This window comes from Drosophila nasuta, chromosome 2L (assembly GCF_023558535.2).
Source record: "Drosophila nasuta strain 15112-1781.00 chromosome 2L, ASM2355853v1, whole genome shotgun sequence".
Taxonomy (NCBI): Eukaryota; Metazoa; Arthropoda; class Insecta; order Diptera; family Drosophilidae; genus Drosophila; species Drosophila nasuta.
The window spans coordinates 21,454,647-21,480,755 of record NC_083455.1 but is presented as its reverse complement, the minus strand read 5'-3'; the positions used below and the strand labels follow the sequence as shown (position 1 = coordinate 21,480,755).

At 41.4% G+C, this 26,109-nt stretch overlaps 4 protein-coding genes and 1 long non-coding RNA gene across 10 annotated transcripts in view; 2 read left to right on the top strand and 3 right to left on the bottom strand.

Moving 5' to 3' along the window:
* The window catches only part of LOC132798676 (piezo-type mechanosensitive ion channel component), a 37,737-nt gene extending 20,279 nt beyond the window's left edge, over positions 1–17,458 (top strand). The window contains 27 exon segments of the mRNA XM_060810626.1: positions 75–194; positions 269–431; positions 784–1,113; positions 1,994–2,050; positions 2,718–2,957; positions 3,494–3,691; positions 3,770–4,329; positions 4,386–5,031; positions 5,092–5,584; positions 5,641–6,445; positions 6,511–6,668; positions 8,746–8,799; positions 9,171–9,316; positions 10,124–10,492; positions 10,767–10,843; positions 11,299–11,598; positions 12,290–12,325; positions 12,661–12,864; positions 13,399–13,537; positions 13,633–13,830; positions 13,832–13,995; positions 14,050–14,196; positions 14,255–14,399; positions 14,465–15,398; positions 15,582–16,107; positions 16,172–16,313; positions 16,371–17,458. Coding sequence (XP_060666609.1) covers positions 75–194; positions 269–431; positions 784–1,113; positions 1,994–2,050; positions 2,718–2,957; positions 3,494–3,691; positions 3,770–4,329; positions 4,386–5,031; positions 5,092–5,584; positions 5,641–6,445; positions 6,511–6,668; positions 8,746–8,799; positions 9,171–9,316; positions 10,124–10,492; positions 10,767–10,843; positions 11,299–11,598; positions 12,290–12,325; positions 12,661–12,864; positions 13,399–13,537; positions 13,633–13,830; positions 13,832–13,995; positions 14,050–14,196; positions 14,255–14,399; positions 14,465–15,398; positions 15,582–16,107; positions 16,172–16,313; positions 16,371–16,589 — 7,570 coding nt within the window. The 3' untranslated portion in view covers positions 16,590–17,458.
* On the top strand, positions 9,339–10,114 carry LOC132798695 (uncharacterized). Its single transcript, XM_060810649.1, has one exon. It carries the CDS (start codon positions 9,407–9,409, stop codon positions 9,851–9,853), a length of 447 nt encoding a protein of 148 aa, XP_060666632.1. The 5' UTR covers positions 9,339–9,406; the 3' UTR covers positions 9,854–10,114.
* On the bottom strand, positions 10,838–11,608 carry LOC132798699 (uncharacterized). 3 transcript variants are annotated; one of them, XR_009633962.1, is made up of 3 exons: positions 11,475–11,608; positions 11,254–11,384; positions 10,838–11,171 (listed from the first exon to the last, which is right to left on the bottom strand). It is a non-coding gene; the product is annotated as an uncharacterized LOC132798699 (long non-coding RNA). The 3 variants fall into 3 exon arrangements; XR_009633963.1 differs by lacking the exon at positions 11,475–11,608 and having other exon boundaries at positions 10,838–11,076; positions 11,140–11,171; positions 11,254–11,389; XR_009633964.1 differs by lacking the exon at positions 11,475–11,608 and having other exon boundaries at positions 10,838–11,026; positions 11,140–11,171; positions 11,254–11,389.
* Positions 17,459–18,406: 948 nt separating the features above from the next.
* Positions 18,407–19,084, bottom strand: LOC132798697 (uncharacterized). The gene has a single exon (XM_060810650.1). The coding sequence runs from the start codon at positions 18,901–18,903 to the stop codon at positions 18,532–18,534; it is 372 nt and encodes a 123-aa protein (XP_060666633.1). The 5' UTR covers positions 18,904–19,084; the 3' UTR covers positions 18,407–18,531.
* Positions 19,085–19,188: 104 nt separating this feature from the next.
* LOC132798677 (probable phosphorylase b kinase regulatory subunit beta) lies at positions 19,189–25,981 on the bottom strand. Of its 4 annotated transcripts, none has more exons than XM_060810627.1 (12): positions 25,823–25,978; positions 25,599–25,759; positions 24,733–25,085; positions 24,478–24,673; positions 24,265–24,416; positions 23,657–24,205; positions 23,207–23,233; positions 21,380–21,484; positions 20,745–21,317; positions 20,068–20,684; positions 19,740–20,012; positions 19,189–19,680 (listed from the first exon to the last, which is right to left on the bottom strand). In XM_060810627.1, exons 1-12 carry the CDS (start codon positions 25,840–25,842, stop codon positions 19,395–19,397), a joined length of 3,312 nt encoding a protein of 1,103 aa, XP_060666610.1. In that variant the 5' UTR covers positions 25,843–25,978; the 3' UTR covers positions 19,189–19,394. The 4 variants fall into 4 exon arrangements, with proteins under 4 accessions (XP_060666610.1, XP_060666611.1, XP_060666612.1 ...); XM_060810628.1 differs by lacking the exon at positions 23,207–23,233 and adding an exon at positions 22,453–22,467; XM_060810629.1 differs by lacking the exon at positions 23,207–23,233.
* Positions 25,982–26,109: the final 128 nt, after the last annotated feature.

The window sequence follows — 26,109 nt, the reverse complement described above, 5'->3', positions numbered from 1 at the left end:
AAGTGGCGAAAACTTTGCGCTCTATACAAAATCGATTCATTTGCTGTAATTTGTCTTTTGTTTTGTGTTTTCAGGGGTTTCGCCTTGTTGCTGCGTTGCGTGATGTTTGTCCTTGTGCTGCATTCGCTGTGCATTGTTTCCTATCAGACGCCCTGGATGCAGAGTCACCTCAATCACACCAGTCTCACAGCACGGTAAGTCCACGAGATTGAGAGAAAAGAGATTGAATTATCTTGTTGAGTTCTTGACTGTTTCTGTGTTCATGCAGCTTGATTGGCCTGGAGCCCCTCATCGAGTCCGACTGCGTGCCCGACATACGCATTTTGCTGTACAACAATCGCTTGTCCTTGGACTCGTATCTGAATCCATTTGCTTTGTTCTTCGCCTACTTTGCACTGGCGCTGACCACAAAGCATCTGATTAAGCCGCGGGTAAGTGAGAGAATTTTGCATTGTGGATTTTTCTTTTTTTTTCTTCTTCTTTTTTTTTGTATATTTTGTAACTTGGTTTAGTGCAAAACTAACATGAATTGCTCTACCTTTTTTTTGTGCTCTTTTTCTGCTGCATTTTGCTCGCATTGCATTTGGACGAATCTTTCTATCCTGATGCTTGCCTTCAATTCGGTTTCTCTTAATTCTTCTCACTCCCCCCCTTTAAAAAAAAACATAATATAATACTTGAATTTATTTGTAATGCACGCCTACGATAAATACTACATAAAAACATCTCACTGACTCTCGTCACTAACTCGCATCACAAAACAAATGAAACACTCGCTATCAGCTGGAGCCAAAGCCTGCCACCGCCTTTGGACAGACACTCGAGTGCAATAACAGCAGCAACATCAACAATGCCAGCAGCAACAACATCAGCAACAGCAACATCATCAACAACAGCAATAGCAACAACACTGGCAACAGATTCAACCGACAGCTATCGCTGCTCACGTCACCGACAACACGCAGTGGCGGCGGCGGCATCGGCGGCGTCTCCGTCTCCGGCTCCAGCTCCGGTGGCCATCGTAAAGATAGCTCCGGTGTCGGTGTCGGTGTCAATGCCACTGTCGCTGTCGGTGTTGGAGGCGCCACAACAAGTCGCACACAACGTCTGAGTGTAAGCTTGTGTGTCTCTGCAAGTGTGTGTGTGTGTGTGTGTGTTGGAGGTTGTGCGAGTGTGTGTGTGAGTGTGTCTGTTGTAAGAAAAGTGCACTCTGATAACTTTGACAGTCCACAAAAAACAAACAGACGCTTGGGCTTTCCAATCTTGTGTGCAACAGAGCATAACCTAGGAGCAAGACAGCAGCGACAGCAATAACTTTGTCTCCTGACTTAATACCTGTGTTAACTACACACAAACTAACTAACTAGTCAGCGGGAAAACTTGCAACTTTCGAGCATTACGAAAACTTTTACACGACAATGAAATCGTTGTCTTCTTTGTATTAAATTGCTGTGAAAAAAATGCACTTTGCAAACTTTAAACTTGTCCTTTGAGAAAAGGTTATTAAATACCTTTCTTTCTTGGTGCTAAACAAATTTTAGTTATTTTATTATATTTTAAATGAAACTTAATTAACATTATTTAAAATTTCATTCCTTATTAACAAAATGAAATGATAAATCAACTAGAATTAAAACCTAAAACTAAATACTAAAAGTTTTCGGAAGCTTGCAACTAATTTAATAACTAAGCAGAATATTAAGTATACGCATCGTAATACCCATACATATACTTACCGAAATGCTTGGCAATTTGAACTAATTTTTAAGCTGCGCCTAATTGCTAAACAGCAGCTGTGTGATATTTAATTTTAGTCCTTTCTCTTTTGTGTGTGTCGAAGAATTGCGCTTTGTTGCCTATTCTCCTTTTCTTCCACTTATTTTCGCCCTATCTCTAATTTCTTCTCTGTTGTTTGTTTTTTTTTTTAATTTTTGTTTTGTTTTTGTTGATTTTTGTTTTTACGCTCTCTCTTTTATTACTTCTCCTGCTTTAGGTTTCTTTACGGCGTGAACAGCGTGCAACGTTAAATGAACCGACTGAGACGACGCCTGTACGTAAACTAACTCCACTATTCGCTACTAAGTTGCCTCCTTCCACCCCGCCCTAAAAATACTAAACTATGTTATAACTAACCAATTGTCGATCATCCGATCATTAGCTTAGCTCTATTCAACATTCCTGTATCTACTATATCTATCTCTAAATTGTGTGTATATAACTATAACTATCTATATCTCTATCTCTCTTCAACTTTAAATTGTTTCGTCATGTTTGTAAACGTTAACTGTATTTGTCTAACCACGATCGTATTAATTACTAATCGCTTTGCCTAGTTGAATCGTTCAGTTATCAGTTATATATCTCATAACTTTAACCTATGTATCTCTCTCTCTCTCTGTCTCTCTGTAACAACATTTAACCCTCAACATAAATATATTCTGCGTAAGTGTGTGTGTACTCCGTATGTATGTGAACCTTTTGGGCATAGTCAAAATTCGTCTGTAAATACTAAATATAGTGCAAAGCAGATTCACCTAGTTTTCGAATAGTACTCGTACATTAATCCGTAACACCCGTAGCATGTAGTCGACCCCCCTTGCTCCACTCTTGATCTTTTTCTCGCTCCCTCTATATATATATATATATCACTGTATCGCTGTATATATGTTGATGCTTGCTATGGCTTTCTTACTCACATCTTATTGACATTTCTTCAGTTGGTGCGTCAGAGCACTCGAAAGGCACGCACTCCTCAGGCTCTGGAGTCCACGACAGCAGCGGCTACAACGGCGCCGAGCGGCTCTCGTGGCAATGATATACAGTTGGACACCATTGAACGTCGATCGGAGCAAGAGAATAATACCACATCCATATTGGATCAAATATCATACGGCTTTGTCAGTGTCGGCGGATTTATATATCAGAATAGCTATATATTCACCAATATACTGATGATGGTGAGTTTATAAATCAAATGATGGTCGAGTAAAACATTTGAACAACGGAAACGGAAATGTTAAGTTGTCTGAAAAGTATGCTATACATTTTCTTATTCTAGTTAGTTTCCTTTTTTAATAGTTGAACTTCAAATAATATCAAAAGAACATAAATTTTTATAAGTTTTAAATATTTATGTCACCTACAATTAAACATTCAGTTATTTTAAGAATATTTGTTAACACGACACATCTCCAAATAGTGTAGTGCAAGAAATTGCATTTGTCGCATGCGATAAATATGTTGCAGTCCAGTCAGCTGTGCTGGCAAATCGATGACAATAAATGGCGACAGGTTGCACAAAGTGCAGACACAAACCAACAAAACAGCAAGTGCGAACTAGAGCAAGGCTAAAACTGACCGTTGACCTATAACGAGCGAGTCCAATTAGAATGAATACTAGGAAAATTTGTATAGCATACTTTTGAGCGTTTGCAAAAATTAATTCAACTAAATGTGATTGCTTTGGCTTTTGCCTGGCACTTTATGTTTGCAGGCCTGGTCCATAGTCTATCACAGCTGGCTGACCTTTGTGCTGCTGCTGTGGGCCAACGTGCTGTGGATGATACCCAATCAGCGCAAGGCCATGATGCGCTCCAGTCCATTCATTGTGCTCTACGCTGAGCTACTGCTGGTGGCACAATACATCTATGGCATGGATCTGAATAATAACGAGCTGCCAACCAGGGTTTCTGTAAGTATATCGGCATCTTAAGTTGCAAATTTAAGTGAATAAATATTTATTTGTTTTTCGTTTCGATTATCTCTGCAGACAGCGGGCATTAATTTGCAGCAAATTGGCTTCGAGCGGCCAATTGAGAATCATATGCGTCCATGTGTGCCGCTGATTGTGAAGACCGCGTTTGTGCTAATGTTCTGGGTGACGTCGCGTCAGTTCTTCAAGGAGAAGCGCGACAGACGCCGAGATAGCACACTGGCTGACATTATTGCACCGCTGCAGATTACCGTGGGTTCGGCTGGCTCCAGTTACCTCATCAACGATGGCAAGAAGACATCAAAGTTCCTAAAGAAAGCGGGCGATGTGATCAAGAATCTGTTGGTGCGCCTCTGGATCTGGCTGCTTGTGTTGGTCATCTTTTTGTGCGCCATCACAGGCGATGATATGACCGGTTTTCGCATCTGCTACATGGCATTGTTCCTATTCTTCTTGCTGGTCTTTCAATCGTCGTCCAAGGCGTGGGTCAAGATTATGTATGGCTTTTGGCTCTTCTTGATCTTCTACGCCATGTCCATATTGATATTGATTTATACATATCAATTCGATAAGTTCGACATGTACTGGAAGGACTATCTCAATGTGTCCCAAACTCTGTAAGTTGTTAAGAATTGATTTTTGTTGCTTCTGCTAATCATTATGATCTTTGCAGTCAAGCTGATATTGGCTTGAAGCTCTACAAGACTAAGGATCTGTTCCTGCATCTGGTATCGCCCACAATTATTGTGATACTCACTGTCATACAGGTGCACTATTTCCACAAACGTTTCATTGCCTCGCTGCAGCAACAGCCCACCACACCGGGCACGAGAAGTCAGTTGACGGCGGCAAACGCACAGCAGAAGCGCACAGAGACAGCTGCCTTGGAGGCAGCGCCATCAAAGCGTCGAGGCAGCGCCAGCTCCATAAGGCAGCGTTCCACGGAAGCAGCCGGGACGGCAGCTGGTGCTACGACGACAGACTTTGAGACATCTGTGCGTGATTTGGTGCGCATCTCATTCCGCAAGATTAAGAACAAGTCCGAGTACATCTTCAAGCGATTCAAGACCGTCTTTTGGCGCTTCCTCGAGCTGCACATCATGAAGGCCGTCTACATTGCGGCCTTTGTGTGCAGCGTGAGCGAGGTGTGTGTGCTGCACATTATCTTTGTGGGCTTCTGTGTGCTGGGCGCCACATCGCGCAAAGCTGTGCAGGTGGTGATCAGTCGCCTTATCTCATTCATTGTCACCATCATTGTGCTGTCGAAGATGATCTATCAAATCGAGTATTTGGATCACAATCAATACAGCGTTACTTGCGTGAGTAGATAAAGTGTCTCTTTTATTGTTGGTTTTTAATACGTTTGTTCTTATTTGTAGAGCGACAATCGCACGGCCAACAATGCGGAGTGGATTGGTCTCAACAAGGCTGACAAACTGGAAGGCGGCTTGATGGGTTTGTTGCGTACTTACATCATCTACATGGTCATCGTCACAATGCACGCAGTCATCTCGCTGCGTCAGCTGCAGATGCGCGTCAAGATTGGCGAGAATGCCGCCAATCAGCCAAAGCTGCTCTTCCAGCAAATAACGCGTGCCGATGCCGAGAAGGATCTGGTTGGCCTGGTCAAATATCTGCTCAACTTTGGCTTCTACAAGTTTGGCATTGAGATCTCGCTGATTGCTCTCGTCTCGACGATCACGTATCGTCAGGATATTGTGGCTGTAGTGTATGCTGTATGGTTGGTGGTGCTTCTGCTGCTTAAGCGTTCGCAATGTGCCAAAATGTGGGGCGTATTTCAGGCGTTCTTTGCCATCTCCATACTGCTGCAGTATATTGTGTTGGTCGGTTTGCCGCCCAGCTGGTGCATGAGTACGTAATCAGTATTTAATGTAATAAAAGCCTTGATTAAATAACTTATTTTGCAGGCTATCCTTGGGATGATGGCGCCTTTGGCGAGAGCATACAACGCTGGACTATGTTGCCGGGTCAGCTGCACTTTAATCATGTGCCCAAGCTCATCTTTGACTTCATTGTGCTGATTATCTTGAATCGCCAGAAGAGCATCTTCTGCATTGAGCAACGCTACGCTACCAACGATGATTACCCCGGTGGCAGCAATCGCAGCGTCATCGCAGACATTGCCCAGCTGGGTCGAGTGCCTTTCGATAATCCCACGCATGATTTCTGCTCATACATTCGCAACTATTCAGACATCTTGAAGAATGGTGTACTGTGTGGCTTCTATTGGTTCACCTTGGCTGTCGTCTTTTTGGCCGGCACAAATATTGCTGATCTGCTGGCGCTGGGCTATTTGATTGGCGCCTTTGTTTTCCTGTGGCAGGGCTCCGATTTCTATCTGCGCCCCATTGCAACCATCATCAGTCGCTGGAAGTGGCTGCTGGCCTTTAATGTGGCCAACATACTGATCAAGACGAGCTTCCAAATGGCCGGTTGTTTGTTTATGACGCCGTTGACCACACACTGCTGTTGGTTGGTCCACATGCTGGGCATCACTTGCACTAGTAATGTGATCAAGGAACAGCTCCACGTGGCCGACGAAGCCGAAGTATTGACGGACTCCACAGGCTGTCCGAAGATGACGCATCAAGTTGTGTTGCTGTGGGATGCGATTTGTTTTGCATTTATCATCTTTCAGCTGCGCATCTTCCAGTCGCACTACTTCTGTCACATCATCACGGACACCAAGGCCAACAACATACTGGCCTCCAGGTGAGAGTTTTTCTAATTGATTTGCCTGTCTCTTTCTTTATTAATAGTTTTTTTTTTGACTACAGAGGAGCCGACATCATTGAGAGCTTGCGTCAAAAGCAGATTGCCCATCGACATGACCATGAGAAGCAGGTGCTGCACAAGATCAAGCGCAAGATGGAACGCATTCGTGCCACACAACAGAAGATGCTGCGTCCACTGGACAAGCAGACACACTTCGATGGTAAGTTGGCTTCCTCCAACTGCAAAATTTGTCTGCTCACTTTTCGCGCTTTGTTTTGTTTCGCCAATCGCGTGTCGCTTTTTTGCTATCGCAAATTTTCACAACATTTTTTGCATTTTGGTTGACGGAAATTTGCCGAATCGCGCGTGTGTTTTGTGTTCTTAATTAATGTTAATCAAAATTAAAAGGGCAACCCACGCCCTTGGAACAATCGTTGTCGGAAGCTGCGCCTTTGGCGCATCAGAGCAGTTTTGTCTCCTGTCAGGGCTCCGGCTATCAGACGCCAGATGGCACCAGCTCTAAGAGCAACAGTGGCAGCTCATCGGGCACATCGTCGCCAGCGCGTGCTTCGATGCTCTCGAGCAGCAGCAGCAGCGTGGAGAGTGTTGATAGCGCCGATGCAGCTGTCATCATTGAGCCAGAGATCAATATTATGCTCTGCGACGATGCCATGGACTATGTGGATGTGCAATCCGCCAGCGAGGAGCCAGAGGACACAGCTCCCATAAAACCCAAACCTAAACCCGACACACTGGCGACAACAGCTGAATGTCACTTTAAACTACACACTTCGAAGCCCACGACGCCAAGCACGGATGCGTTGTCTGCCCTGCTAACCGAGGGATTTCTGGAGCCCAAGCGCATCTCTTTGGGACTGGCGCCTTCGGAACAGAGTACCACAATGCAGACGCTTGTGCCGCCTTTGGCTGCCTATGCCACAGCAATGGCGTCGAGTGCAACCAGCTCGGCGAATCTGACGCCCAATTTGCGACGTCAACATCGACGACAGTCGTCGACAAATGCGGCTGTGTCGTGGAACGAAACGGTGTCCATCAAACACTCGCCCCTGAAGCAACATGCGGTAAACACAGAGAGTTGAATAAATGCAGCAAGCAGATCGCTGATCACACACTCTGTTTTTATCAATGCAGTCGCCGGAACACGAGGAGTTGGTGACATTGCGTCAAAAGTCGCTGCATCGTCGACATCTGAGCATGGGCAATGCTAGCTACTCCTTAGACGAGGCACAGGCGCGTATGCGACGTGCCAGCAATCTGTCAGGGGCCAGGGATGAGGCTGCGATGCGTTATGCCCAGCGACCGCATAGCTGGGGACCCGTGGGTACGGCCTACTATATGGAGTCGCTGATGTGCGCCTTCTATGAGCCCGCACTGCTGCATGGACCATGTATTGGATGAATCTTATTACTTACATATATTTTGAGACTACTATATTTTGTACCTTTATTTTGTATAAAGATCTTGTTCAATGTGCGTGCCCTTTTAGGGGGTAATAAAAACTCATTGAGGTCGTGTGTAGCAGGCCTCAATCCAAAAAACCTTTTCACTGCAAAACGGAATACATTTGTAAATAACACTTAGCGGACTTCTTTATCTCCTAATTGTTTTATTATCTCTCTACTTGATTGATTAATCGTGTCTTTAATCGATGCTAAAAAGCGCTATCAGAGCTATGCGCGCTTCTACAAGTGTAAAATACGACAAACTTTATATCTTCTAACTGTGTTCTTCGCTAATTCTTTAATACTCGTACGAGTCTAGTACGTGCTACTTGCTACGTGCTACGTGCTACATGCAACGTTTGCGACTCTTTTAATACATTTAATTTCTGCTACAAAATTGTTGTGATTTTCAGAAATTCCTTAATAATTAATCATTTTTTCTTAATATGTTTTAAAATATAAATATTTTTAAATTTATAATTCGGCTTTAAATGTTACTATCGGAATTTTATCTAAGAATGCATTTTAATGTCAGCATTATTATTATATTCGTATCTTTAGAAGAAAAGGAACAGAAATTGATTTAACAAGGAATTTTATTTAGAATTGCAATTAATATTTTGGATTCTTTGTCTTTATAAAGACAGAGTTTTAAATTTTCCAAAGCGATTAATGAAATTCAATAAATTTGAAAATCTACGATATACTTCAAATTTATTTTTAACAGATTTTGTTTTTATATGTCGTATACTTCTTTACTATTGAATTATTTAATTTTAATTTGGTTTTTAAGTTGTTAACATCTGATTGATTTATGTGTGTGTTTTATTATAGAACTTCCTGCACCAACAGTACGCAGAAGGAAGGATATTAAATTGCATCCACATGGTAAAAATTTATTTATTATTTCATTTGTTGTGCTTGATTTGTGTCATCCTCATATCATAAATACTCGACATATATATAAGCTATATATATCATATCTTTGCGATATTTTGCCTTGTACATAAACTTTTAGCAGATTTAATATAATAGACCAAAAAAAAGATCAATAAAAGCTGCATGAATATTGTTGGCTATAAGCTCCAGTTTTGTGTGCTATTCTGTAAATTATAATCATCTATATCTATCTATATACAACTATAATCATCTATCTATCTATATACAACTATAATCTCTGAATGTTGTTAATAGTTCAAGGATTTATTTGCAACAAATTGTCTAATATTATTTTATTCTCAACATTTCTAAATCGAAAGCTACGCGTGCTGGAGATTATTACATGTTCGAGGAGATGGATGACAAGTTTGAGCTGGATTTGATACACGATGAGATCGATTTCATGGAGGAGGAGAATATCACCGAGAGCGAAATGAAAATGCAGCGACGCAAGACGCTCTACGATGTAAGTAAAGATTAGTTAAATTAATTTGAAATTGAAATATGAATGCAATGTGGAGTGACGAATGTATTTGTAAATTAAACTTGATAATCGATGTGCATGGTGAATGCATGTCCTATAATCTGTTGTGAATTCCCCTTCAAAAAATATATTTGCGCGACATACATACATTCATCGCTAAAGGTTTGGAAGGATCTGAATGATGCCGAGTATCGTCGTCATTTGTATATGCGTGAACGTTCCTATGCCTCCGAGCCGGGATCACGCATTCAACTCAAGCTGGACGCTGAGAAGGAGATCAATGAACTGGACGAATTGGATCAAGATCGCGACGATCGCGATGATGACGACGATGATACCATTGAGTGTGACATTGGTATACGCACTTCAACGCTCTCCGAGCCGCTCGACTTTGGTCGTCGCAGTCAGACGTTGCTCGAGATACAATCTCCACCACCTGAGCAGTTCCCCTGTCCCGATCCAGATCCAGATCCAGTTGTGAGTGTGCAGCAAACACAAAACAAAAAGCAAACAAAATAAGAAAATTCTTTAATTGGCGCACAACAAGTGTTTCTTTCATTATGTAATTCACTCTCGTTATAAATGCGCTGCAAACAACAACTACAACCAACCAGTTGGCGCACACTTTATATACTCTCTATACATATGTTATATATATATATGTATATACAAGATTTACATATCTTTAACTTTTACCTCAGCTTTATTTCGTTCTTTGCGTGTCGATGTTGAAAAGCAACACACATAAGTCATGACTTCGCTAACAACTCTTTCTATTGCCCCACACAGAAATCCAAGGATGCGCCCACGGACTTTTTCCCCTCTACCAGCAAAGGCGTCTCCAAGGAACGTGATGCCGCGGCCAGCAGCATGAGCAGTCCCAAGCCCACAAAGGATCTTACCGATCTACCTGCAACGTCAGCTTTGACGACGGCGCCACGTGAAGCCACCTCGAAGGAAACCTCAGATAGTAAATCCAAAATGGAACTGGACAGCGGTGATGTCACAGCCAAGGACTCTGATGAGGATTTCGATACGAATCCCATTATACGTTTGCTGGAAGGATTCCTCGTTACGTTAACCATTCGTCTGAATCGCTTTTCGCGCAATTATCGCTTTGTCAATCGCATTTTGGCTGGTGAAAAGAAGACACTCAAGGTAAGTCCAACAAATAATAAATAAAGACCCATAATTCAATAGCAAGCTAGAAAGCTTATCCCACAACTTCATTTTAGATGCATTTTCTCTGGAAGTCAGAGATAAAATATTAATCTTAGATCCTCATACCGATTGCTCTTTTCATTCAAGTTTTGTTACACAAATTAATAACATTACAGTAGGCTTTTAATTAAAAATCACCACAAAATGATGCAAACTATCTTGAGTCCCAATTACAGCTCATATTTTAATAAATATTTGTATTTATTTGCAGGAATCGAGTTCGCTGAACCGTCTTGGACTCTCCAGTGCTGCGGCCATGTTCCACTTTCTGAAATCGAATCTCGAGAGGTATTTAGTGGGCGTCACTCTCCCTCCCTCGCTCAAAGTGTGTGTGAGGAGTGTGCGCCGCTTGCGTTTAATATACTATCATTTATTTTTTCAAGATTGGAAACGTGCGTTTTAGTGTAGCGAACGTTTTTTGAATCTTGATTCTTTTTGAATTTTGTTTAGTCGTTACCATAAATATATACTCTTGATTTTGTTGAACGTTTGTGTTGAATTTATGAAAAACAAAAACATTGCTACATTTATTTATTGTTTATATGATTTTCTCTCTTCTTTTTTTATTTATTTGCATATGTTACCTTTTGTGTTACGTGTGTTTGAAACTGTGAACCTGCTTCCAAAACAAAAAAAAAATCAAAAAACAATTACAAAACACAACACTCTATCGACATTAAATACTCAACTCAACTCACCTCACTTCATCGTGTTGTGTTGTGTGTGCATTGTCTTGAACATAGTGATGAGAATGGTGGGCAGCCCGTTACTTCATCGACACCGCGCCGCACACAGGTCACAGCAACAATACCGTCAGCCACAACATCAGCTACAACAACTTCAGACAATCTCACTGAACACTATAGCACGCCACCCAACACAAATACAAATACAAATACAACAACCACACCGCTCTCACCGCAAGAACCACTCGCAACACCACCACAACCACCACCAGCAACCAGTACACCACACCAATCACACCACGCTGGCGAAGATATCATCGAAATACCCGTAGACACTGTTGATGCCGCAACCTCTAGGTAAAAGACAAAACAGCTCGCCCTACATCCCAAATCCTTATCCCTATTCCATCATCTTCGATCATATGCAGTACCCAGCGATAGGAATTTGGAAAAAAATCTAAACATATTGGAAATATCAGTTTACTTTTAAAGCTATTACAATATTAGCAATCTCAGAATTCAGACATTTTTCCCAGTTTGTCTGCTTGTCAAATCCAAATTAATTTTTCTGACTTTTTTATTCTATACAATATTTTTATGTAACTAAATGGAATGTTATAATATTAAATTTTGTTCTCTGGCTATTTTTCTAGTTAGATAAAAACTCAATATAGTATTATGATTGCATTTACGTGTCAAAAATGACACCATTGCGTATACTTGTTTAAAATAATGGCAGCCTGGCTGGGTACAGCATAATTAGAGCAGATAGAAATTACAGCTGATATAACCCATATAAACTCGTATACTCGTCTTATAAACTGCACAAATCGTTTTTATTTCATATTAAAAACCATAATTTTATTTAAAATTTTGATTTCACAAATTAATATCCATTTAGAAATTTGAACATTTGAAAAATTTCCATACTAAACAAAAATAATAAGGCAAATTTAAAATTGAAACAAAAAGAAACTTTACTAATTTATTATTCTTACATTTTACATTTTCTGCGTGCATTTTGCTCATCTGAAATTTATGTTTTTAGAAAACAATCAATCAGTTCATCGCCGCCGACTAAGGGGTAAGTAAAACTCAAGTTTCAACATTGATATTGTCCACAAATATTTCGATAACGATAACTGTCTCTAAGGGCAACCAATCCACTCACACATACATATATACACACATCTACGGTGTGTGTGTTCTAACTACAATAATCTCTTCTCTACTACTATAAGTAAATAATTACTTACGTATAACACTTCTAATCAATACTTGCGCAAAATATATATTTCATTTATCCTACAACTACTTCTACTATAACCGTTATACTACTGTTATACTGTGCATTTTGAATACACTCTTCACACTCGTCACACACACATTCAAACACATACATATGCTCACGCAATACAGTCGCAAATCGGATTGCGGCCTGCCTGAGATACGCATTAAAGCGCCATCTATGGAGCGCAGTGGGCAACAGCAGCAGCAAACGCCACATCATTTTACGCCACATTCATATCCGCAGCAGCATCAGCAGCATTCGCATCATCAACAGCAGGCGAGCATTGGTTCCGGCTCGCTGAGCAAGCATTGGTCCTACGAGCACGTGGACAGGTATTGACCACGCCCACGCCCACACACACTCATACGCCCCCACGTACAAAATACTGCAATTACTCGTAGAGCTGTTGCTGTCTGTTGTTGTTGTTGTTGCTGTTGTTCTTATCTTTGTCTCAGTCTAACTAATGCCCCAGGGATCATCATAGTCATCATCGTAACTCTCTCGCTCTCTCCTCTTACTAACCCTATTAATTACTATATAACTATAACGATCTCTCTGTCTCTCTACTATCTCTCTGTATGTGGCTGACTTTGAATTAATTTCTTGTATTTGCTGATTATTTTATTTTTAATTTAAGTCAATGCAAATCTATGTGCGTTCTTTGCTAGTATGTATGTATGTATTGTGGTTTTGCTTTAATCCTTAAATCCAAAACACCCACACACACACGCACACGCATGTAGATTGCGTAGCATGCAGCGCACATGATCCTTGCTGCACTTGGGCATGAAGTAATTCCCTTTTAATCCAACCACCCTCCTTTCTTTTGTTGCACAACTCCTCTAACCCTTTGATTGCACTTACAGCGCCGGTGAATTCAATCTGGAGGAGGAGAACTTTGCCCAACGCGATCATCACATCATTGTGGAGGTGCTCATCTCCTCTTGGTATGCTCTACTGGCCAATACGGATCTCATCTGTTATATTGTGGTGTTTATCAATCAGGTGAGTGACGCAGCTGGTATATAACTTCCTTTGTTTGTCCGTCTGTGTCTTTATTTACATCTAAACATTATCCATTCCTCTTCTTCATTTTCCAGGTGGTCAATGCCAGTCTCATCTCGTTGCCGCTACCCATCATGGTCTTCCTCTGGGGCACATTATCGCTGCCGCGTCCTACAAAGACTTTCTGGGTCACACTGATTGCCTACACACAGGCCATTGTGCTGATCAAGTGTATCTTTCAGTTTAAACTGATCTGGTCCAATTATAACAATTTGCCCAATCAGCCGTTGGCCCCCCGCAAAGATCTTTGGCGTCGAGATGAAAACGCACTATGCCGTCTATGATTTGATACTGTTGCTGGTGCTGTTTCTACATCGTTATCTGCTAAAATCGCAGGGTCTGTGGAAGTCTGGCTACAAGGATGTGGATCAGCAGTTTACCAAGCCCACAGCTAGCATGTGAGTATTGGAAATATTCCTAATAAAAACGTTATTAATTCATAGATCTTGCAGAGACGAGCGCGAGGATAGCGATAATCTGTCGCAGCCCGACTCGCGACAATTGAACGATGATGCGGCCCAGAAGATGAGCTTACAGGTTAGCCAAGTGTCGTTGCCTGGTTCACCGGAGTACAGCAAGTCCGCCATCAATCAGTTGGAGTAAGTAAAGAGTTGTGACTTTCATGTTCAATTGCATTTAAATCTTTCTTTTTTGCAGACGTACCAAATACACCTCGTCACTGCACAAGTTTTTCTTCAGTCTGGTGCACAAATCGCGTCTGGCCACCGATGTCTATGCCTTGATGTTCCTCTGCGACTTTATCAACTTCTTTGTTCTACTCTTTGGCTTTACGGCATTTGGCGTAAGTAAAATGCTGCCTGAATTTTCGAAAAACCTCGCTAATCCAAACTATTTTTTCACTTGCAGACCCAACAAACGGAGAGCGATGGCGGTGTGCAGACTTATCTAGCGGAGAACAAGGTGCCCATTCCCTTCCTGATCATGTTACTGGTGCAGTTCCTGCTTATTGTCATCGATCGCGCACTGTATTTACGCAAAGCTCTGGTCAACAAGATCATCTTCCATTTCTTCTCGGTGATTGGCATACACATTTGGATGTTCTTTGTGGTGCCTGCGGTAACGGAGCGCACCTTTAATTCCCTGGCTCCACCGATCATCTTCTATGTGATCAAATGCTTCTACATGCTGCTTAGCTCGTATCAGATTAAGTCGGGCTATCCCAAGCGCATTTTGGGCAACTTTTTCACCAAGGGCTTCTCGATGGTCAACATGATTGCGTTCAAGGTGTACATGCAAATACCCTTCCTCTACGAGTTGCGCACCATTCTCGATTGGGTGTGCATCGACAGCACCATGACCATCTTTGATTGGCTCAAAATGGAGGACATTTTCTCCAATATCTATCTCATACGCTGCACTCGGCAATCGGAAACCGATTTCCCGGCGATGCGCGCACAGAAAAAGGCTTCACTCTCCAAGCTTATCATGGGTGGCACTGTTGTGCTACTAATTGTGATTTGCATTTGGGGACCGCTTTGCTTGTTTGCCCTGGGCAATGCCGTGGGCAGCTCCAATGTGCCCTATCAGGTGTCATTGTCCATTCGCATTGGACCCTATGATCCCATCTACACGACCAACAACTACGATAGCATTTTTGAAATCGATTCCAAAATGTATACTCAGATGACAAATGCCTTCTTCAAGAACAAGCAGGCGCTCACCTTTATTGCCGGCTACGATGCCACCGATGTGGCGGCAGTTAAGCTGGCGGGCAACTCGCCTTCGCTGTGGAATATTGCGCCGCCGGACAAGCAGCGACTAACCAACGATCTACGGAATAGTAAGTAGGCCAATTGCTGTACCTTCATTTCCTATATCCCATCCTTCACTCGTTAGAGTATCTCTCACTGAATTCGATAAGGGATTTCCAAATGAAATTCCCCGCTGAATTCTACATTGAATTTCCTGACATACATATGTACCCTGCATTTTAATTAAAATCTGTATTCAACTTTATTTGCAGATCACACATTAATAGCCCGCTTCTCCTATTCGCTGACGCGTAAAGCGCCGGCCAAGGGTCTCAAGGAGAATGTGGGCGATGAGCATGTCATCAAGCTGGACGAGACCTTCGAGGGACGCGCTGCACTCATCAATATGCTGAATGAGACCCTGGATCCAATAGAGACCAACGAAAATGGAACCACAAATGGCAACAACACGACACCCGCAAGCAGTTCTGCGGACGATGTGGTCGTGGTGCTGCCCAACATGATACCCAAGTTCATCAAGGTACTGAACTCGGGCGACGCCTTCGTGGCCACTGTGATGAGCGGCAAAGAGCAGGAGTATCGACCGCTGGTCATTAAACTGCATCGCGACAAAGCCACCAAGGCTATGTGGTGGGAGATTCGCGACTATTGTTATGACAGCTTTTACAATAACACGCTGAAGGATTTGGCCTACAGCGACTGCAAATCGGGCATTGTGATGTACACGTTCAACGACAAGAAGTTCCCATCGACCTTCAGCTTCCTCACAGCTGGCGGGTAAGTTTAGAGCGCGCTTCGATCTTCGATCAAGTATTTCATGTTTATTCCTTCTCGCTTTTAGAATCATTGGTCTTTACACTACGTTTGTGTTATTGGCCTCGCGCTTCATGAAATCCTTTATTGGTGGACAGAATCGCAAGATCATGTTCGAGGATCTGCCCTACGTGGATCGTGTGCTGCAACTTTGCCTGGACATCTACTTGGTAAGTATTTTGCTAGTCGCTCAATATTCGCATAATATTAATCATTTTGTTGGGCAGGTGCGCGAGGCATTGGAGTTTGCACTAGAGGAGGATCTATTTGCCAAACTGCTCTTCCTGTATCGCTCGCCCGAAACGCTGATCAAATGGACGCGACCCAAAGAGGAGTATTTGGATGATGATGGTGACACTGACTCCATACCCAGTCGCATGAGTGTTCGTCGCCCTGAGCAGCTGCAGCAGCATCAATATCAGCAGCAACAGCAGCAGCAACAATAACATAGGTTAAATAATTTAAATATTTGAGTTAATTAGGAAATTTGTTTACGTATGAATGATGTACGTATTTATTGCGTTAACGTAGGTTTCATAGTCTTTTTTAAATTTATACAGCAAATTAGTTAGAAAAACGTGAACGACAAAAGAAAAACATAAACGAATATCGAATATTGAAATGCAAAAATTGAAAACAGAAACACAACCCCTCAACAACAACAACAACCACATCAGAAACGACACGAAAAACACACTTACTGTTAATTACAATAATAACATTTGTTTAGTTAAATAACGTCAAGTACTGCCGCCATGTGAATGGGAAAACTGTGTAAAAGTCGTTGCGAAAACTATACACCAACTAAATATAACTAGTGCATGTCTTAAGTCTAGCAATTGTAACTAATTTATTAAGTGCAAAAGTGTTGCTGTTCGATTAGATAAACGAAATAATAACGAGTAATAATTTGTTTAAGTTATCAATTAAGTCATACTTACATATATACTTATGTGTGTAAAAACTCTATAATAATTATTGTTATAATTATAATAATAATAATAATGAGAACTCATATTCAGGGATTTTTAGCATTTTACAAAACAAACTTAATTGTAAATCAATACAACTAACTAACAACTGCAACTAACAAAACTTAAACTACGCATCCAAGCAGTTCAGTAAACAAAATCAAAAACAAAAATAACAATAAATAAATGTTTTGTATTTACAATAATAGTGAATTAAATGTAAATGTAAACTTAATAAGTGTCGTGTGCGCAAGCTTCAAGAATTTTGTACGTAAATATTTATGTTGCCTTTGAAATGAAAAGTGTAGAAAACTATATTAAATTGAATTGATATTATGTATGCATATGTTGGAAATGTTTGTTAAAAGAAAATAATCTATAGTGCTATGTACATATATAAACAAAAAATGATATATAGTGGAAAGTGCGTATATGTTGCATACATGTTTACATAAAGCGTTGAATTTATTTATAGGCATATCACATTAACATATTTTTGTATATCGAATGCAAATATTATTTGCTTAACGGATAAGCGGTAATTTCATATCAAAATGCAATAATTCAAAGGCTTACAATGCGCTCTGCTTAATCAAAATTGAATGTCATCAATCCGAAATAAATAAGCCTGCGTATACTTAATATGTATCTCGAATGGGCAATCTCCAATTAGCATTAGATTAAATACACATACACATCACACACACACGCCAACTAAAAACTTTATGTGCTATTTTATACATATTGAAATGAATTAATAAACTGACGAAACAAAAAAGAAATCAACTAATTTTTGTACCAACAAACAAACAATATTTAAAGATTAACATAGAAGTATAATTAATAGCAAAAAGTGTACCTATTTTTAGCGTTTAATATTTTAATTAGCTTACAACAACAACAAAACAAAATCAAAACTACTTACTATGATTACAAATAGAGAATCAAAATTTATTTTATTAAATGGTAAATACATTTGCATTCTTTTGGATTCCCTCGGATTAGTTTCAAGTGCTTAGCGAAGGTGTGAAACAGTTAACAAAGCTAACACTGTATGGTATTTGTAAAGGGTTTCAGAATATTTACCTTGGATTTGGCTGATGAAATAGGCAAGTGGAATTTACTTTAGAGAGAAAGCGAAATGTCAGAGTGATATTAAAAGATAATTGACCCATATGTTAGTGCAAATGTTTTAGTTGATTTCCCTTGATTTCTTACACAATATGTTTAATTTCCAGATTATAAATATGCTTGCTTCTCAATTAAAGTTTTCCCATCAATCAATTAAAAACTTTAAAATGTAACTTTAACGCAAATCAACTGCTTTTAATAACTTAATTTTATAAATTATGGTGCTTAGATACTATGTCAAAAGTGCAAATTGAATTATAGGTGCTGCCAAATGTCCAGGATGAGCTCAGGTAATGCGAGTCGAGCAATTCCGGTAGTGTGTAAATTTATTCTCTGTGCTGTCCGCGCTGGAGGCACTCTCGTTGCTCTGCTGCCGACTGAACTTGACTGCTGGATACACCTCCTCCCAATGGGATTCACTGCGGCTCAGCACGCCCCGACGACGTGGAGTCGTAAAGGTGCTCTCCTGCTGCTGGGAATCCCTCTGAGTTGCGTTCACTGAATTGGCAACTGGCAATGGATTGTTGAGCATATGTTGCACACTCTTGGACAGACGAATGGATTGTATGCGATTGTATCCACTGTTTGTTGGCTTGTAACGCTCAAGCTTGAGCGTTAGCCGCGCCATTTCATTGCTCATCCACTCCGGTGCACGCATGCCGTCCAAATGTTTGAATAGTAGTAAACAGAGCACAGACTTGCGGACTGGCTTTTATAGTTGTCAGTTGTGTGCAGTATGAGACGAGAGTGACACAATAATCGATACGCCTTGATTTGTCGGTTGTCATTGCATAAAGTGGGTACAGGGCCTTGTCAAATGCAACAATCTTTGGGGTTTCCCACCCTTCCAAATGGTACTGACCTATTAACTAAGCACTGACCGTAGATGTAACTACTTGTCTCGTTTGTTTTGTTGTTTGCAACAAAGTATATAATAATATAATATAATAGAATATATAACATTTAATTAACAACTAAAGGCATAGACAAGGAGAGCGGGACACATACAATAAAAATAGTTAGAACAGGCTACAAATTCGAGCTACTTTGGATAGTTAAGAGTGGTACTTCATTCATTTTGGTCAACAATAACGAGGATATGGCAAAAACTGCGTTATATACAAAGGCATTGTCTTTGTGCCTGCACGCTTAGGACACCTTGCAATTGTCGTCATGGAGATGATCACCATCAAGCTGCACATCGTCCTCGGCGGTGGAGAAGACGCCGCCCTGCAGCACTTTATTAACAGCAGCACGTGCCAAATAGCCAGTTGTCTCCGAGTACGGCAACGAGTAGAAAGCCGTCAAATCCTCCTGCTTGGCTTCTGTGGACTGCGGCTGATGCTGTATGTTGTTATCCTTGCAGTACATGGCAAAAGCCTCAGCCAATATGCCATCAAGATCGAGTGCTTGCTTGAAGTGCAACTCCGGATTGCTGTAAGATATAAAACTCTTTGTATTATGTTCGCTTACACAAGAATAAGTAAGTCTTACCGGTTGAGAATCGTGGCCACAATGCAGAGCAGCTCGACGGTGATCTGTCGCCTTTCCGGACGATCGATGCAAATGAGAGTTTCCTCCACGAGCAGATTGAAAGTCAATTCGCCGCGACTCATGCTTGTCAGTGTCGGCGTGGCAGGCAGATGATGTCCTTGCGTCAGGATGCCCTGAGGTGTGCGCTGTAGGATCTCCCATATCTTGTTATAAAAGTGCTTGGGCACACGACACAAGCAGCCCTCGAGTTGGCGTCGCTGCAGCGTTGTCAATCTGTAAGAGATGATTAGAATTAGTTTCCTACTTGATTTTAGTTTCCTCCGCTTACTTCTCCTCCACAGCCCACTCGCTGACTGTGAGCACCTTCTGCAGTAGGATGCGCACTTGGAACGGCGACAGATTGTCCACATCGATGCTCTGCTGTCCCGAGATCTGCAGGTAGATGCGCATAGCCTCGAGTACCCAGCCAATGCGTATTTTCAGAATACCACGGAACATGGACGGATTGGTGGCAATGAGACGACCACAATATAAAACCACTTCCTGCTGCAGCACAGCCTGAATCACATCGTACGGCTGCACACTAGTGTACATGACGTTCTGAATCTCAGCTGGCGTCATGGGCTTGTCAAAGACAGTCTCCTTTTGGCCAATAATGCCCACGGTGAGCTCCTTGCCATTGACCAGCACGGTGGTAATAAACGGACTGATGGAGTCCACAATGTGATGCAGCAACGAGGAACAATAGCGCACGGCGCGCCAATAGCGCAGCGAACCAGCGCGATGATAGAGCTGCGTCAAAGCTGTATTCACATTCAGGCCATTCACTTCGAAGTGCGGTCCCTCGCGGTTCAGCAGAATGCCCCACAGCTGGCAGAGGCAATAGATGGATTCGGTGTTGCGCAGCGCATTGATAATATCGGGCGTGGGTTTGCTATCAAAGTGCTGAAGAAGTAAATAGATTAGTTTCAAAGAGAAGCAAAAATATTTGATAGTTTAACTTACTGCAACGGAGACCTTCTCCTCCACATAGGTCAAGGCCTTAGGCACATCTGTGAGGGATTGATAGCCAATGTATTCATGATTGATTTGCGAGAATGCATTCTCATTGTCTGTCAGATCGCTCTGGTTCATGAAATCCAAATGTTCAATGCACGAGCTGCTGATGAGGTTCTGCAGCCGACCAATGCGCACCTTCATGCCATCGCAATAGCCCTTCTTTAGCATGGCCAGCAAATCGAGCATCTCCTTGAATTGCGGATCACGCATGTGCTCCTCACGTATCAACAGACAAACTGTTGGTCGGCCCGAGAGGCGCCAATATTTGCCCACAAATTGCAGCTCCGTCTTGATGTCATCGATGAGGAGCGCCATATCGCGATACAAATAAAAGTCAGAGACCTCAAAGATCAGAGGATAACAGAGCACAGTCATGCCGCAGATGCGGTAGACTTTGCTGGTGCCCAGCGAACCAACTGGACGGGATGGACGACCCGAGAGGCCAACCTTGTTGTTGACGCCCAGATGCTGATAGACCTTGATAAGTTCTGTGGAGCTCCAGATTTGCACGGGTTCCACCTTGAGTAAGACAAGAAATAAAGTGAGCAAAAGAGTTGAAATAAATATCTAAAATTGCTTACCTCATGTGGCGTCTGGGTTTGGATGCCGTAGGTGGCCATCATGGCCTGCAGGCGCATGGACTCGGCAATCAGCACAATTTGTACCACCAAATCAGTGGCGGTGCCCTGCAAGGATGCACACAGCAATCATTAGCAAAGATAAATATGGATAAAAGCTGAGGAAGTTAGATAATGCATACAGCCAATTAAATACACTGGAATTATCATCGAGGTGATGACGAGAACTAACCAAATGCCAAAATGCAAAAATGCAAGGAACAATTTAAGGATAAAGGATTCTAGCAGACAAAGAGGGAGATAGGAGAGTGTGGGAGAGATGGGAATGTGGAACATACAAATCAATTCGTGTGGAGGATCAGGACTTTAGACATGCCGGACACAAACAATAACAAATAAAGAGAGAGAGAAAGAGAAAACGTTTTACATAACATAACTTACAATCAAGATAAGAAATAAAAATAATAAATACTTTCAGGCATTTTAAATGTTTTTACAACTCGCGAGTTTTACAAAGTTTAGTAATAAATTAAAGTGTTGAATTGTTGAAAGTGAATTTCGAATTTCTTTTCCATTTTTAGCTGCCAATTTGTTGCCTATACAACGCATTCAATATTCGTTTCATTAGGAAATTAATCCCTGACCCAGACAATCCAACCACAAATTACCTTCTTGGTATCCAATATTAGAGGTATGCGTGGTTTCTATAATTATGTTGTTGTAGTTTGTTTTTTAGTTTTGTTTTGGTTTTATTTTTAGTAGAGAATAACATTTAACAATAGGCTTTTAATTAGTAGAAACATTTGTTGGGTCGCACTACTTGATAGTCTGTTGCTGCCCCCAAAAATAGTATATATAGTATATATATTTAAATTTAGACAATTGCATATTAATCAAAATTTTGTCTCTAGCTATTAAGTGCTTGCTGTTTGTGATGGTTAGCTACAATCGGTTAACGAGATCAAGAGAAGCCATTAAGAAAAAAACAACAGAATAATATTAAATTTAGGATAATAACTGAAAAACTACGTTGAAGGAAATAACCCAACATCTGGTGGTGGTGATCCATTACTTACAGTGCCCGGTTTAGCCTATGTATAGAGCGTGTGTAGTAGGAACAAAATATGCAGTAGATTTATAGACAAGAAACAGTACCGAAAAGAGTAAAGAAAAAACTTTTGATTTAGATACAAAAAATAAATAAGCAACAATTTGTTGAGGTTCGTTTTGTTTTCCACTATATACAGTTAAACAATAAACACAGCCATGATATCATTGATAAGAATTTGCAACTAATTGTTAAATTGAATTTTTTTGTATGTAGCTTTGAGGTTGTGTGTGTGATCGTGTCTATGTGTTTGAAGTGAAACCCAGCAGGAAAATCTATTATGAACATTGTTATTATAAACTTGTATTAATCTTCAAATCTACTAAAACACTTTAAATAAAAATTCTAAATTAATAACTGCATGCCAATTAGCCTGAATATTAAACAAATACTTTATGTTTTTAGCCTTTAAGCTTAAAGTGTTATGTCAACTTGAAATCGTTGAATATTCCTGCTGGGCTGGATCGGAATAGTGTCACATCTGTATATGTATAGTATAATTCTATAGTTTTTTTTTTGATTTTGTTGGGTGTGTGCGTGTGTGTGTGTCGCCAAATAATAATAGAATTTGCATTTACATAGTGATCTAATGTGCAAAACATCTAAAGAAAAAAAACAAAGCATAGTTTGTATACAAAATAATTATAAGAATTTTGACAATTTGATCTATATGTACAGATCGTATTAGGTACGGTTTTTTGATAGGAATATCGACTACTTACTTTGTGTTTATCATCGAAAGCTTTGCCCTGTTAACAATTTTGTAAGCCAACCGATTAAAATATGTTTGGGAATTAATTTTCGTTTATGTAGTAGTGTGGAAGGTTTGTAAAGTTTTTCGAGGGGATTTTGTATTGTTTTGTAGCAGTAGTAGTGGTAGTAGTTTACGATGGTAGTAGAGTAGAATGGACAAAATATATGTATATATAAAGAGACAATATAGTATGTAGTATTTAGTTGGAGCCAATCAAGTCATTTAACCCATAGAAAGAAAACAATTACAATTAAAAATACATCTTAATACCAATTGGACAGCGAACGCAGACACACACAGCAGACACAGAAACGCAGCAGCGGCGTCGGCAGCTAAGCTTTGGACTTTGCTGTGACATTTCCCCATTGTCAATCAGTTCCCCGTTTAGTTCCGCCCGCGCTTCTTAGAGCCAACTCACCTGAAAAGCCGAGTAACGACCCGCACGTCGTGGTCGATTATAGCTGGGCAAGTAGCGACGAATCGGATCCAATTCATTAATGTGCAGCAGTCCAGCAGTAAGTAGCTGGGCAATGATGAAAAAGGATTGACCCCACAGGAACAGCGACTGCGATGGAGCACGCATATAGGAGCCGTCGCCATCGGGGGCATAGTACATGGTAACCACGGGATCACCATTGGCATCAGTGTGCAGGCAACGACGCAGATCATTCTGATACTCCTCGATCTGTTCGTTGTTGTTCTTGAAGACGCCATCGATGATCATGGTGATGAAGAACAGCGGCCATTCGCATTCCAGGCCCTCGAACTCCTTTAACTCGCCTGCCTGATAATAGCGACGTGTTTTGTCTTCTGTTTTGCTCAGGAAACCATCGCGTGTGAATCGCTTAAATCCCATTTTGCTGCGCAAACGATTGACAACATTCTGCTTGGTCTGCTCCACCAGACGATCCTCGTGTGAGGCAAAGGCTGGGAAGGAGAGCGTCAACAGCAGCGAAGCATCCACGCCCTGTAAGCAAAGGCAATGTATTAGTTACAGATTTTTATTTGATTGATTGTTTTATTTACCTTGGAGCTGGATTCACGCGGCAACATTGTCTCAAAGATGCTTCGGTTGCGATTGTGAGCATCAATGTCCACGTAAACAACGCTCCAGGAGGCGCCCTTCTCACCAAACAAGTTGCAGCCATTGATAGCCTCCAGAGCAGACTTGGCCATGCCTATAAGCGGCGTACAAATAGTTAATAAGCAAATTAAATGCGAGTGACTCTTTAGACTTGCCTATGGAAGAGGCATGAATCTCTGGTGTGCCATTGTTATACTTGGACCCACGCTCCCACATGCCAAAGTCTGGTGTGCGATATGCGCGCTCCACATAGTAGACAAGATTCTGCACAAAAGCCACCTCATCGTGGGTGTAAATGATCTGTAATCCCGATGTAATCATCTGCACCAGGAACAGCAAATAAAGCGAAACCTGCAAGACAAAAATGCTTGTTCAGATAAGTTATATTGTTAAACTATTTCACTACTTACGCAGTCGATCTGCAAATGATTGTAGAACTCATCTGGATAGATCTTCTCGCCCGTATGCAGCTGGAATTTGCTGTGCAACGCATGTTGATTGGACTGCCGTTGTTTGAAGAGCTCCACACGCGACGCCTGCTTCACCCAACACTCCAGAATGCCGCGCATGCATTTGACGGTGCTCTGACCAAGTTCATACGACTTGCCGCGATCATCGTCAATGCGTCTGTAGGCCTGATACAAGCTCCACACGGCGGCAGCACAGTAAACGCTATCACGAACTGATCCCACCACTTGATCGGTGCTCATTACCGGAAAGAGGCCAGTGATGGGGCTCTGATAACGCAGCAGCTGTCGCTTGACTAAAACGAGATCAAGGTAAAGATTAGGAGGCAGTCGAATTAAAAAGAATTAAACGAGCTATTATATACTATGTATACGTCATGAGACCGGAGTTGCCTTCTTTTACGTGTCATCATGCCGCCATAAAACGTTTAAATAGTGCAGGGTATACATTAGATTAGCAGCTGTATTAAAATCGAGAGTTGTCAATGGCTTTGCCTCAAGCACATGTTGTTGTTGACATATGCAAATAAACAAACGCCAAACAGCGCTTGAGAACGCGCGCGAGAGAGATAGAGGAAGAGAGCGAGTGGGCAAGAGAGAGGCAACAATCAATCGAGCAAACAACTGCCGATACAATTTTGCGACGACTTCGCTACACGTCTGTTTATAAATAGAAGCAATGCGATGTGGCATCATCTCAATTGGATGCTAAATTGGCTGCCCTACACAGTTGTGTCCCAAGGTTATTTAAAGGATTGCAGCAGTCGCACTTTGGAATTTCGAAGTTTGCAAAAATGAAGAAACTTTACCAATTCCATAGTAAATGTCCAGCTGCTTCACTGTATCCTCGTAGTTGATAGTCTTCAGGAACTGATCCAGATTGATGTCTTCCAGGCTATTGTGCCGCCCACTTGTCGATATGCCACTGTCCACCGCACTTCCGCCTGGCGTTGTCACTACTAAGCCGAGACTGTTGATGAAATTATACTTTATACACTTGTGAAATTATTGAAGAGTTGCAAAGATTACGCACGATTTCGGCACATTACGCATGGTAGTTGTCGTCAATTAAACGCGTTGTGTTGCTTTAATTACCGCAGCAATCATTGAAAAATGTATACGCAAAAGAAGAAAAAAAATATACCCTTCAAAAGAGTCAAACACGCAAAATGCAATGAGACCAGCTGCTTAACAGACTGTAAGGGTGCAAAAATCTAAAGAGATGTGGCGTAGCATAGCGTGTATAGGAATGAAAGTGTGTGTGACGTCACAGTATGTTTATTTACATAGACGCTGTTAAGTCAGCTGTAATTGGTTACT